The sequence below is a fragment of the Capra hircus genome, chromosome 20, assembly GCF_001704415.2.
Source record: "Capra hircus breed San Clemente chromosome 20, ASM170441v1, whole genome shotgun sequence".
Lineage (NCBI taxonomy): Eukaryota > Metazoa > Chordata > Mammalia > Artiodactyla > Bovidae > Capra > Capra hircus.
This window is the reverse complement of record NC_030827.1, coordinates 23351682-23366156: the sequence shown is the minus strand read 5'-3', so window position 1 is coordinate 23366156 and position 14475 is coordinate 23351682. Positions and strand designations below refer to the sequence as shown.

Below are 14475 nucleotides of genomic sequence, written 5' to 3'. Positions count from 1 at the left end.
TCTGTTGCATGTACACAATGGAATCATGGTTTTAATTTGCACTTACCTGACTTTCAGTGAGATTGTATGTCTTTTCATGTATTTATTGGCCACTTGGAATTCTTCTTTGTGAAGTATTGATTTAAGCCTTTTGCACACTCTTTTTTCTGCTGGATGATCTGACTTTTTAATTGACTTACAGGAGTTACTTACATATTCTGTTTATGAGTCTTTCATTTTGTATGTGTCTTGTAAACATCTTTCACTATGCATCTTGCCTTTTTACTTTCTTAATGCTATCTTTAGAGGAACAGAACTTCTTAATATGAATACTGTCAAATTTTATCAAGCTTTTCCTTTATATTTATTGTCTTTTGCATCTTGAGAAATATTTTCTTACCTCAAAATTCAGAAATAATTATCATATTTCCATAATGCAGTTTAATATTATATCAGCTTTCTATTTCTAACCAACTTACATTATTGACTCTTAGCTTCCAGCCAATTAAATCATTTAAATCTTTGACTTCCCCCTGACACACACACAAAAGATTTTCTAGTAAGAACATTTCCATTATCTTATAAACTTATCCCTTTTTAACATAAAATGCTGATGTTTTATTTATTCCTATTGAATTTATTCAGGTTGGTCTTATCCATCATTTTGGCCTATTGAGAATCTTTATTCTATTACCCAAAGCCTGTAGTCAACTTTCTATTTTCTAACTTTTCAATAAACCTTAGAGTTAACTTTTTACTTTTTAATTTTTAAAATATCTTCAGATATGATAACACTTTTATACCTTCATCTAATCATTGATCAAAAAGAATGACTATATCGGAGCCCATCCAAGACATCAGCCTCTCCTTTGAGCTAAAAGAAGCTCATTTATTCAAGCTTCTTTGAATATAGAAGACCACCACAATCATTCAGCCTACTTTTTTCATCTTGGCCATGAGGCCATCACTAGACTTTTTCCTTTAGTGAAGCCCATGTTACTATATCTATTGCATCCTCCACTAGACTAGAACTCTTTCAGAAAAAAAAAAAAAAAACTGGTTAAGTTTCGCTTGTCTTATATTCAAGTCAAGAGAAATAATGAGTTCACTCTTCCTCTCAGCTTCTTTTCTGTGCCAATTCTGGATCCATTCTCTTAGAACTGACTATAGGAACATAAGACTCTCTAATTGGTAGTTTCTGGAACCCAGAAAGGAACCTCTAAGTAGGGCACTCCCCAGCACAACATAAGCTCATCTTCATACCGCATATCATGGGCTCAGTGAATCTGAGGAACTTCTGTGTGATCTACTGTCTGGCAACCCTTGGTTTCTTTTGTCTGATCCCAGAGTCCTGTGACTACTTTATAAAATCCAACAAGAAAAATAAACCAGGATCTATATTCCTCTGGAAAATTACTAAACCATTTACAATACAAAGTGAGGGCAACACATGCAAACGACTTCAGTCCCTGGCATCCTGTACCCCACCTCTTTGATACACTTACCTCCATCTGTACTCATCTTTGTCTCCCTCCAATCCCCTGGAAGGAAGAGGTCCTTCCTCCTGCTAACCTGGAGAAAGTGGGAAGGAGAGTGGAATGTGCAACCAGAATCTCTCTCAGTTCTCAACCACAACCAAGTCTAATCAGTTCTAAATCCAACTAAACCAATCCAGTCTTGTCTGGATGGTTCTCATCCCATTGTCAATGGAAAAGGTCTAAATTCTTAACCCTCCAGGGCCTGGCCCCTATCAACCCCTTCAAACTCATCTTCCATCTTGCTCTTGCTTCTCTAATGATTCTCAATTGCTAGTTTCCCTTGCGTCATGTCATTTCATTATTCTGTGCTTCTGCCTAGAACAGCTCTCTGCTTTGTACCTCTCCTCTTGGCCTGAACCTTGCTAGATCCACTCGTATCTCAGAACTCTGGTCTGACATATTTTCTTCTGGGAGTCTGAGATAGGTGCTCCTCCTCTGTCATTGCACTTAACATAGTCACTTAAACTCATCTCTCCCCATATTTGATGATAAGTTCCTCAAACACAGAGACTGATTTTCATCTTAGTTTTCTCATTGCCTGCCACATATGCTCAATAAATGTTTAATTAAACTAAACCACATAAAAACTAACTCCAAAATCCCAATATGTTCATATAACAAGACTCATATTTGTGTGATGCTAATATATGAGTTTGCTTCCCAGGTGGCTCAATGATAAAGAATCCTACTTGCCAATGCAGGAACTGCAGGAGACTTGTTTTCAATTCCTGTGTTGGAAAGATACCCTGCTGGAGGTAATGGCAACCCACTCCAATATTCTTGCTGTGATAATCCCATGGCCAGAGAGTTTGGTGGGCTACAGTCCATGGGATTGCAAACAGTCAGACATGACTGAGTGACTGAGCACCCACGCACACAATATATGGGTTACAGAGTGCTTTTTACACTCCAAGCTACTCAGTCCTTGGAAATATCCTATAAATTGTTCGTTAATAAGTTGTGTCTGACTCTTTGCAATCCCATGGACCATAGTCTGCTTGGCTTCTCTTTCCATGGGATTTCCCAGGCAAGAATGTTGTTGTTGTTCAGTCGCTCGGTCATGTCTGACTCTCTGCAACCCCATGTGAATGCAGCATACCAGGGTTCCTGGTCCTCCACCATCTCCCAGAGTTTGCTCAAACACATGTCCATTGAGTTGATGATGCCATCCAACCATCTCATCTTCTGTCACCCTCTTCTCCTCCTGTCCTCAGTTTTTCCCAGCATCAGGATTTTTTCCAATGAATAGGCTTTTCACATCAGGTGGCCAAAGTACTGGAGCTTCAACTTCAGCATCAGTCCTTCCAATGAATATTCAGGGTTGATTTTCTTTCAGATTGACTGGTTTGATCTCCTTGCAGTCCAAGGGATTCTCAAGAGTCTTCTCCAGCACCACAGTCCAAAAGCATCAATTCTTGGTGCTCAGTCTTCTTTATGGTCCAACTCTCACATCCATATGTGACTACTGGGAAAACATAAGCAAGAATACTAGCATGGGTTACCAATTCTTTCTTCAGGAGATGTTCCCAACTCAGGCATTGAAACTGTATCTCCTCCATTGGAAGGTTGATTCTTTACCACTGAGCCACCTGTGAAACCTCTCCTATAAATAAGATATCACTATTCTTCTTTGTTGTTTAGTCAGTAAGTTGTGTCTGACTCTTTGTGACCCTGTGGACTGTAGCCCACCAGGCTCCTCCTCCATGGGATTTCCCAGGCAAGAATACTGGAATGAGTTGCTGTTTCCTTCTTCTAGGGATCTTCCTGACACAGGGATCAAACCCACATCTTCTGCATTTGCAGGTGAATTCTTTACCACTGAGCCACCAGGGAAGCCCCATTATTATTACAGATTAGTAAATTGCAATGTAGAGTGCTTTGGTCATCTGTCCAAGATTTGTAAGTTACAGAGTTGAGCTCAGGTTTTGTGATGCCAAGTTCAGCCATTCATTTGCCCATACTTTAGCCTCCAAACCACCTTTCCATGGCCCTAGTGTAAAAGGTTTCTACTTTTATAAAAGGGAACCATGTGGACACTCTACCAAAGGATTTCAAGACTATTTTAAGAATTTGATTTAGGCTTTGCTCCAAAACTTCTGACTCATCTTTTAACACATAAACAATTGGAATAAGCTAGGACTTGGCACAAAATACAGGTTGCTAGAAACAAAACTGATGAAGTTAATTAGAGTTTTGGTAGGAGTCCATTGCTTGTGCTGAGTCTGGGAAGTTTTAGATTTAAGCCTGTGTATAGAGGATCAATTGATCTTGGACTGAGTGAGGACCAAAGCCATATAGCCTGGAAAAAAGCCACAGTAAAGAAGCCTTAGAGGAGCACTCTTTGGAACTTTAACTGCATTTTTTACTGCCCTGAGCCTAGGCTAGGAAGAACAGGTTTGCATAGGTACAGTGAAGAGAGCTTTCTGATTGTGAGGAGACCCAGCAAGAGACCAAGCATGTGCTGAGAGTACTAGCAAAGCAGAAGGCAAATTCTGAGAAATTAAAAATAGAAGAATATTATGTATTTTAAAAAGCATGAAAAGTAAAATAGAATGTCATTAGACTCCCTTGCATGTATTTTATGGATTAATACTATTTTTATTTTGATTTACGCATGGAGAGTACCATGTAGTTGACCTTCTCTCAAAGGTCTTAATCTGGTTTTAACTGAGCCCCATAACTGAGGTCAGTTGGGGAGGGTACTTCCCCAGAGATGATGAACTGTCCCAAGATATGTTCCCAACAGCCCTGTTCTACCACTGCAACGTCTCCAGGGGCTTTTGCAGGAAGGTGCTTAGGGAACCTGGGGTTCAGCAGCAAAATTGCCCTCAGGCCGAGATGCTGCTTCCTTGCTCTGATGCCATCTCACTGGACTGGGAGTTCAGAACCGTCCATCTGCAGCTGGGATGTTCAGCTGTTGGCCACATAGACACATCCTCATTTTGCCCCAATTTCCTTTAGGCCCAGCACCTATAATTGTGTACCTATTTTCACAGCTGTTGTTGTACACATAAGCAATGTCAGGACTTCCTATTCTTGCCAGATTCTATGGGCTAGTGTGCATTCTCACAAAGTAGTCAACGTCTGGAATACAGTTGATTTTCATTAATAAGCTCAATATAAATTTATATAAACCTACAGCTAAAAGTTCATGTTGCAGCAACAATGATCATGCTCAGTAAGACATAGCTGAATTTCTAGTTTCTTGTGGAGAGTTAAGTCCAGAGGGACTTTATAGAAAGCAACACATTCATTTACTAACAAGGAAACTGAGGTCTAGAAAGGGGAGGTGGTTTATTTGCCTCTCCCTGTTCAGCACATTGAGAGAGTGTCAGAATCAATTTATTTATCTAGGATACTGAGATCTTTAGCAACTTGAGTGATCACCCAAAGACCAATCATTTGAAAAGGGAAGTTTAAATAGAAGGAAAGAGTCTGAGAATGAGGGGATCTGTGTTCCCACCCTAGTTCTGCTGATTATAAATGCTGAGGTAGTCCATAATCACTTAACTTGTCTGAGTTTCATTCATGACATGAGTTTGAATTTAATACTGTCAAGGTGTCTTTTACATGCTGTTCCTTGAGATCTTATCTCTACGTATTGTTGTCACCTCCAGAAATTAAACTGAGGCCTGTGTCGGGTGCCAGGACTCTACCCTGCATCTTCCAGAACAGCAAGATTCACTCACATTCAGTCCAGAGGCAGGAATCTCTACCTCACAAGCTTAGAAACAAGAAAGGGGAGGGGTGGTGATTCTTGGGGTAACTCACCTCTATTTGATGCTAACAGTTTCCAGGTATGTGGAGAAGTTTACTTATGAAAATTAAAAACTGTGAAATATAATGCTACTAGTTCAGAAAGGTAAGAGAAGGTTGGGAAGTAAAGAAGAAAAATGGAAAGATAACATGTGGTCTCCCATCTAGCTCAAGGCTGTCTTTGTCTTGTAGATGGAAGTCAACTTCACCAGAAGCTGTGTGAATGAAGAAGAAGCATATAATCTCACAGGGCTGCAAGCTTTTACAGAGTATGTTGTAACCCTGCAATGTGTGGTTAACAAGTCAAGGTTCTGGAGTGGCTGGAGTCAAGAAAAAAGGGGAATAACTGTGGAAGAAGGCAAGTTGGTCCCTTGTGTTTTCTTTTTTGCCTGCTCTGGTTTAGGGCAAACTGAACTGAGCCTTTGTGAATTTTGTCAAGTGCTTTGCCATACTTGGGAATCATGGAATCCCACAATCCCAGAGCCAGAGAGTCTGTACAGTGCCCCTCCACAGGGCATGCATGGCACATGCCTGAGCCTACAGGATAAGCTGGCCCTCCCCTAATGATGTTAGTGACATTAGCAGCTTTTTGCCTTGAAGGCAAAGGACCATATCTTGAATACTTGTGTAAAGTTCTTATACTATGCTTGAAGTAGTATAATATTATTTAAAGATGTCCTATGATAAATTAAAGATTGATGTTGCAAACCCTGAGCTACTGCTAAAAAATAAAGGTATAACTAATGAGAAAAAAGGTCACATCTTTAATTATAGTGAAGGAAGGAAGGAAGGAGAAGAGGATTGCACCTTGATTGAATGGTTACCATGAGTCAGGAATAGTAACTAAGAATACTATTGGGTTAGCCAAAATGTTCATTTGAGTTTGTCTATAACCTCTTACAGAAAACCTGGAATGAACTTTTTGGCCAACCCAATACTTCAAATCTGTGGCCTTGATATAAAATCCAGCCTGGCTGTGGAGTAACTTTGGGCAAGATACACAAACTCTAAGACTCAGTCTCCTTACTAATTTTTCCCCTTTTCCATAATGAACTATAATTTATAAAACTGAGTTAATAGTGGTACCTACTTTTTAGTATTATTTTAAAGATTAAATGAAATAATGTGTTTAGCCCATAATCAACATTCAGTAATTGACAGATTTCCTATTAGTGTTATTAATTCTCCTAAAAGCCCTATAAAATATGTAGAATCACCTCCATTTGCAAGTGAGACAGATGAGATGTTAATTTGTTCAGGGTCATTCAGCATATTACCATGCTCTATAAATTAGGAGCCTTGCCCAGAGCCTGACCCCAGTAGATGTTCAATAAGTGTTTGAAGAATGTGTTAGTTTCCTATGGCCGCTGTAACAAATTGTGGGTGTGTGGGTGTGCTCAGTTGCTCAGTCATGTCTGACTCTTTATGACCCCAGGGACTACAGTATGCCAGGCTTCTCTGTCCATGTAATTTTCCAGGCGAGAATACTGGAGCAGGTTACCATTTCCTACTCCAAGGGATCTTCCCAACCCAGAGATTGAACTCCCCTCTCTTGTGTCTCCTGCATTGGCAGGTGGATTCTTTGCTACTGCGCCACCTGGGAAGCCCGCATTTTTTTTTCTCTTCTAGTTCTAGAATTCAAAGCTCCAAAATCAGGTTCACTGGACTAAAGTCAAAGTGTTGTCACAGTTGGAGATTTTGAAGGGAGAATATATTTTCTTGCCTTTTCTTCCTTCTAGTAGCTGCCTGTATTCCTTGGTTTGTAGCCCCGTCCTATGAACAAAGCATATTACTCCAGACTCTTCTGTTATCATATTACCTTTTTCTCCTCTTCCATGTCAACTCTGTCTGCTTCCTTCTTGTAATGACCATTGTGATAACATTTAGGGCCCACTGGCATAATCCAAGATAATCTCCCCATCTCAAAATCCTAACCCAATCACATGTACAAAGTCCCTTTGGCCATATAAGGTAACGTTTATAGGTGATTGAGATTTGTACTTAGATCTTTGGGGTTCATTTTTCAACCTACTACAATGAATGAATGACTAATTAAATGAATACCTGTCAAAGGCCACACATCTTCTGAAATATGTAAAAGAAACAGAAAAACGCTGATCATTCTAATCTTCTGAGGCTTAAACTTTGTTTATGAGACATGTATGTTCTAGACCATGAATTTGCCCCTACCACACCCCTGGGCGTGATTTCAGGCCCTTCTTAACCAGTCTTACAACAAGTGCCTCACTGGTCTTAGGCAACATGTGGGGTCAGCTCCTGTGCTCCCTGTTCTATATGGCAAAAATTTATTCCCCTGGATCCTGGTTGAGTTTCCCATGACACCCAAATTAGTGTTAACAGATATTTGGCATGTTTGCCCATATGATCATATGTCTGGGAATAATCTGGTGCCTTCTGAATTTCGTATCTCCCACTGGAGATGTTCATGTTTAGTCTGGACTACACACTGGTGGATGTAGTTACAACAAAGATTCATGTGACACACATAGAGGATTGGGCTAGATGGCCTCTGAAGTCCCTTCTTACTCTGAGATTCTATTCATCTATGGCATTCAGGCATCCAAGCTTCCATGCTCAACTGTAAGAATACAGAAAAAAAGTAATAAAAAATTTCTAATCATTATGCTTAGAACAGTACCTTACAAATGGCAAGTGCTATACAAATTTTAAATAAACAAAAATGCATGCGTGATTAAAACAAAACTAGTCAAGTTGTGGACCTAATGTGAATTTTTGATTAAAATTATATGCCGTATTTGGGAGCACTCTATAGACATCATCTCAAATAATCCAATCTTAAAACAAATATACTAGTTTACAAATAACCAAACAGCACATAAATTGTACAATATAAAATTACCCAATGGTTATAATCTGTTGGAGTGCTTAGTTATTGCTGTCTGTGGCTTGGCTCATCCCTGTCTTTTAAAATATTAGAATGAAATGCAAGCAGTATCCTTGTGCAAGCTGTCTTCTCCCTCTGCTATGCCTTTCAGCAGGCAGTCTGGGAGAGAGAGTTCTACCCTGGGTTTGATCTTGTTTTGTACAGCTCTCCTCCCTGTAGCTGTCATTCTTCTTAGAGACCTAACATCATTATGGTTCACTGTCTTAAGTTCATCACAGTCCAACCACTTGCTAATGTCAATTTCATATACTTGTTTCATCGCTAGAAATGAGATTTACCATTTCAACTGATTTATTATTTCAGCTTGCTTGGCTAAGATTGACTACCAAAACGCTAGATGCTAGCGTTCTCTGTGCCCTGTGCTAATTAAATAAAATGAACATCTGTCAACATTACCAGTGGACAATTTTTGCTTTTCTTAATTTTTTCAGAATCCCAGAAGAAACTAATGAAAATGTACCCACCCCTAGCAAATCCTAATTTATCCTCTTCTAATTCATAAAATGTTTCTGTTTCACAATGAAATGCCAGCTGTTTTATACACACCACTTAAAACCTTTTCTAATTTGAAAATTTCTGTTTTAAGTTGAATATGAAGTACTCTTCCCTTTTACATTTCAATATATTGATTATTAGGATTATTTACTCACATTAAAGCATATAAATATATACTACATGAAACATGCATACTACATGAAACAGCCAATTCATTAGAAAAGACCCTAATACTAGGGAAGATTTAAGGCAAAAGGAGAAGCAGGCAGCAGAGGATGAGATGGCTGGATCACATCACCAACTCAATGGACATGAACTTGGGCACACCTTGGGAGACAGTGAAGGACAGGGAGGCCTGGAGTACTGCAATCCTTGGGATCACAAAGAGTTGGACATGACTTAGTGACTGAACAGCAACAGGAAGCAGATATAATAATATTCAATTCCTGGCTCTGTTACTTAAAAGTTATATTGGGCAATTGTCTCACTTCTTAACACCTCAGAAGAGGAAATAGTAATATTGATGTACCTAATTATAGGCCTGTGGAGGTTAGATGAGATGATTCAGGTAAAATGCTTAGTATGTGATGCTTGCTAAAAATGAGCAATTCTTAGTGTTAGCCTTCAGCAAAGGCAGCAGAATGTGTCTAAAGTGCTGATTGGTGGTGACTGTGGGTATTTCCAGATTGTAACTGGAACAACAGAGCAGCAAATTCTTACTACATCTGTCCAAACAGTTGATGCCTTGGAATATGTAAACTCCAATATGTAATTGTAGAAGGAAATGGAAACCCACTCCAGTATTCTTTGCCTTGAGAATCCCATGGACAGAGGAACCTGGAGGGCTACAGTCTGTGGAGTCACAAGAGTCAGACATGACTTAGTGACTAAACCACCACCACCAATATGTAAATATTTTGGCAAATTTGTAAAAACTTAGTATTATTCTTTCACAAATACAGAAGTATTACTTTTCCCCATTTGGTTAAGCTGGATTATTAATTTATTCATTATCAACTTATGATCATGGAAAATTGACTGTAATAGTTGTAGAAGAGGGCTTTTCAGACAGCTCAAGTGGTAAAGAATCCATGTATGAATGCAGGAGATGCAGTTTCAATCCCTGGGTTGGGAAGATCTCCTGGAGGAGGAAATGGCAACCCATTCCAGTATTCTTGCATGAAAAATTCCATAGACAGAGGAACCTGATGGGCTACAGTCCATGGGGCTGCAAAGAGTTGGACACAATTGAGCATGCACACACAATTGTAGAAGATTTAAATGCTAGCCATTTGTTTTACTAAAAGTCACGTCTGTAGGAAGTCTACATCAGAAAGACTGTTTCTCTCTGGAACACATCTGCAGGAAATAGTGACCACAGTGAAAGAAGAAAATACCTGATTAAATTCATTCATCAGCACCGTCCTACCATCTACTAGAATTAAGTGGCTGCCTATGGGGTAAATCTAAGTAGAATTTTACTCTTTCTAATCAATGACTGGAATGAGTAATTATTTAATAATCAGTTTTTTTTTTGTTTCTGTCTATGCTTCAGATGAGTATTTGGAACTGGCTTGTAATGAATACTTTGTCTTTAGGTTTTTTTTCTTATTCTCAATATTATTATCCCTGAGTCTGACTTCCATGTAACTGGAACAGAGAGAGTCTGCAAGTAAGAAATGGATTGAGAGTGTTTCCAGGTCTGTGGGTCACCTATGAAGATCTCATGACTTTGTAGCTTTGTGCTGAGAAGACTGTCTTCTGGGAGGAACACTGTCTTTGCTTACATCTCAGGGTGTATCCTGTTGACAGGCTGAAACCTGTTGCTCAGTGTCTGAGAAAGTTGAGTCCTGACTGTCCAGTCTCTTGATTCGGTAAAGACCTTTGGGAAAACTCCTGGCAGAGCTTGTGAAACCACATTTCAATGGAATGCAGATCGAGTCATATATAAAGATTAAATAGTTTCAATTTCCTTGTATGGAATTTACATGGAATTACAATATGTCTCACTGGGAGACTTGGAACCTAGCAGTTAGACTGTGTTACCCACAGTTTGGCTTCTGCAAGCGTAGTTGTAGAAATGTCACCCTTCATTGATGACAAGACAGGTCATTGATTTAATTGCCCTTTAGTGCACTTTTCTACATTATGAAGTTGTCTTTAATTAGGATTCAGTATGTAATTTCACTTTAAACACTCAATTACCTGAATTAAAAACAAAAAAAATCCCTAAAAATGGTCTCTCAGTACTAAAATAGTTTAGATCTTGGCCTGATTGGCAGACCCCATTTTTTGCAGACTGAATTACATTCTTTTCATCCATGTGATTTCCTCAAGAGAAGATTTAGTGTTCATCAACTGCAGCTTCAGAGACATTTCCTCAATTTCATAAATTACAGGCCAGTAGCCTTCTGAACAGTTCTTTAGAACCCTGCTTTCCTCTCATGACTAAAGTGTATGTGTCATCCTCTAGTCAATAGCTCAGCATTTTGAAATTTCAGGTGCATGTCAGAAGGTTCAACGATAAATTACCAGTGGCCCACTTTGTGCCAAAACTCCTTGAGACAAGATATATAGGAGATACAGTCCAGAGGTCAAGTGTAATAGAAATTGCTCTCTCTCCTGTTTTTTTTTTTATTTTAAGTTTTATCCCTGAATAGTTAGATCATCAGAAGCTAACACACTTGAACTATGCTGTCTCAGGTATGTTGTTTTTCACTGGAGAAATGCATGAACCTAGCTTTCATGTTATGACCTTGTATTTCGTAGAAGACAACCATGAGAAGTGTACACCTGCCATATTTATGTACTTTTGTTCAATTGTGTTTGCAGGCATCAGCTTTTAGGTTATTTTTTGTCTTTTCTGACTGGATCTACAAGATAATTCCATTTATGAATTTAATGCCCATAGCCTGAAAAAACATGCCTCTTCACAATGATTTCTATGTGTTCTTTTTTTCAGTCCATAAGGAATACACAACTAAATTTTATCATTTTCATTCTTCCTGCCTGGAAGATCAGCATTAAATTTAGAGCTCATAGAGGGGCTTAGGAAAGATTATTTCTCTGCTTCTTCTTTGATTTTTTTTGTTGTGCTTTATAACATTGTAAGTGTGTGGTTTCATCTCTTTGGGAGTAGATATGGCATAAATTGTATATAAAATCTCTTTAGCAGTTATCTATGTTATTCCTAGCTTTCATGTATATGAATGATAGAGGACATGAGATGTCATATTCCAATGCAGATTTGAGTGATAAATTATATTACAGTTGGATCTATTGTAGTTTTGTTTTAGCTTACCTTAAGTCATCAGATCCAAGAACAGTTTTATTTTTTAATTTTTATTTTTCCCTACATGATTGTGGTTTTATTTTTTCACAAAATACAAAGCTTTTTACCACATTATAGTAGTTTCTAATACAAGAAGATCCCAACATTTTCATTGCAGGGGAGGAGTGATTTATATATTGGATATTAATTTTATAGATCTTTTGTTATTTTTGACTTTTGGTTGATTCTAGTCCTTCAACCACAGCATGAAGACATCATTGCAATGAAGTCTTCCACTCTCCACCTTACTCCTGCTGGCCCCTCAAGCAAATCCTCCCCAACTGCATTTTCTAAACAGCCTCACTAATTTCACCATCTCCTGCTACAGCTCCCTTCTGTTTCTGCTGAACACCTCACCCTTATTCTTTACAGCTCCACATGGCCTGGATCTATGGAGAGTCCTGAGATCAGACAAAGTGGATGGAAAAAGGCCAGTGCAGTTGTTGTTGAAGGTGACCTCTCTCTGGGTTATTTATTTACAATTCTGTGTAAAAGCCTTGGTCTCTTATACCTTTAAGAACTGTGATCATGGACATTTTACCTCCTTAATTTCCTTCCATAGAGGCTTTTATGCCCCAAATCTCACAATGATTTCCTATCTCAGAAAAGCCCTGTATGTCATTTTGTAGATGTCCTGAATGCAGACCCTGAGCCTTCTTCTTTGATCTGAAATGTTAACACTTGGAAATGTTAACACCTGGGACAGGTACAAAGTGTAAGTGTAAGTGCAAGTGCAGGAGGTGCCTTGACCTTCTGGAGAAACCGTCGCTGGCTGGCCTTCACTTTAAGGCAATGTAAAATTATATAGCCCCCGCCCCCTCCCGACACTGGAGAAGAGCACTGGCTTGGGGGTGAGCTTACTAGTGTGCCCTGAGGTCATTGCACAGGTGCCCCCCAGAGCACTGGGATAGTGGGGTGCAAGGATAGAACAGGGGCCAAATGGTCCTTTGTAGGATGGAGACGTCAGAATGAGGAACAAAGGAGGAGCCAGGTTAGCACAGAGGACACGAAACGAGATGAGAGGTGATGGTAGGAAAACGGATAGAAAAGGAGGGGAAGAGGGAATCAGTAGGAAAGGAAAAGGGCAAACAGAGGGTGAAAAAAACAGCCAGAAAGTAGGAGAGAGGAATTGGGGGAAAGAAGAGAGGGAGGAGAGCAGTGAGATGCCCCGATTCTTTGGTGTGTCTCCAGATTTCTCAGGAAATACTCATTGGGTTATCTCATGCTTGCTCAAGTCTGGGCAGGTTTCAAATGCTCTTGAAAATGGGGAAATCACCCTGCTTTTTCCAAAAGACATTCCATTCCCAGTTACCTCGGGGTTGGAGCATCCTTCTACCTTTCTCCTCTCCCCACCCCGAGGACAAGAGGGACACCCTCAGTGGCGGCAGGCAAGGGAGAACACAGCCCGTGGTGTTGGGAAATCTTCGAGAATTGATCCCAGATGTTGTTGAGTTCTTTCTCAGGCATCAAGTGTGGAAACGAGTTACTCTGTCAACATATTTCTGAGAAGGAAAGTGAACAAGGGCACATCCTGTGTGTGGCCAGACCCACATAGGTCAAGTAGGCCAACCTGTGAAGTAGGTGAGATGGACTTGAACACCCTTCTTCTCCCCCTCGCCTGGGGACTGGTCTTCCTTTTGCTTCAATAGAGTTTTCTAAGAATTAGAGCTGCTTAAAAAAGAATGAACTAAAATCAGATCGTGGTGATGATTGCACAACTCTTGACTATACTAAAAGCCACTGAGTTGCACATGCCAAGAAAGTGAATTTTCTGATATGTGAATTATATCTCAATAAAACTATTAGTTTATTATAAAAAGAGAATGAGTTATCATGAAAGATAAATGCCTCCCAGTCATTAGGAAGATGTTTAACTGACTTTTTATGTCATGGGAGGTGTAAAGGAAATTCTCAAACCAGAAAGACAGTGGGACAAAGTGACTTCTGAAGTCCTTCTGACTTTATATTCAGTCATTCTGCTCATCTCTCTGTGTAATCAGTAACAGAAAGAGAAAAACAGGAAAGCCCTCTAATTCCTGAGAAATATTCAGCATGCTGATCTCTAGCAAAACATGGGCTCAGGTTCAAGGCTGAAAAAAAGAGGTTGGCCTGGAGCCCCTGGGGTCACCTTCATTTCTCACCAAGGATTTGGTCTGGTAGGGTAACCTTGAATGTTCTAGTCCTCTTAGCTGGAATGTCTGGTTGGGGAAGCTTACTTTCTCCTTGGAGAGGGTGTTATGGAGATAAAAGGACAGGGCACTCTCCAACCCCTGGACGTTTCCATGAAAGAAATGACCCAGGGCCAGAACAGACTTGGGATTGGCTCAGAGGAAATGCCTCAACTTTTGTTTATGGTTCTCTGTCCATTACCAATATCCACTGAATCATAGAAAAAGCAAAAGAATTCCAGAAAAATACCTGTATCTGTTTCATAGACTACACTAAAGCCT

The 14475-nt window shown here is 39.6% G+C and overlaps 1 protein-coding gene across 1 annotated transcript in view; it reads left to right on the top strand.

Moving 5' to 3' along the window:
• IL31RA (interleukin 31 receptor A) overlaps window positions 1–14475 on the top strand; it is a 52216-nt gene that overhangs the window by 15746 nt on the left and 21995 nt on the right. Inside the window, exons 5-6 of the mRNA XM_005694693.3 lie at window positions 5466–5631; window positions 12398–12477. Of these exons, the coding sequence (XP_005694750.2) occupies window positions 5466–5631; window positions 12398–12477 (246 nt within the window). The remainder of the gene's footprint in view (window positions 1–5465; window positions 5632–12397; window positions 12478–14475) is intronic.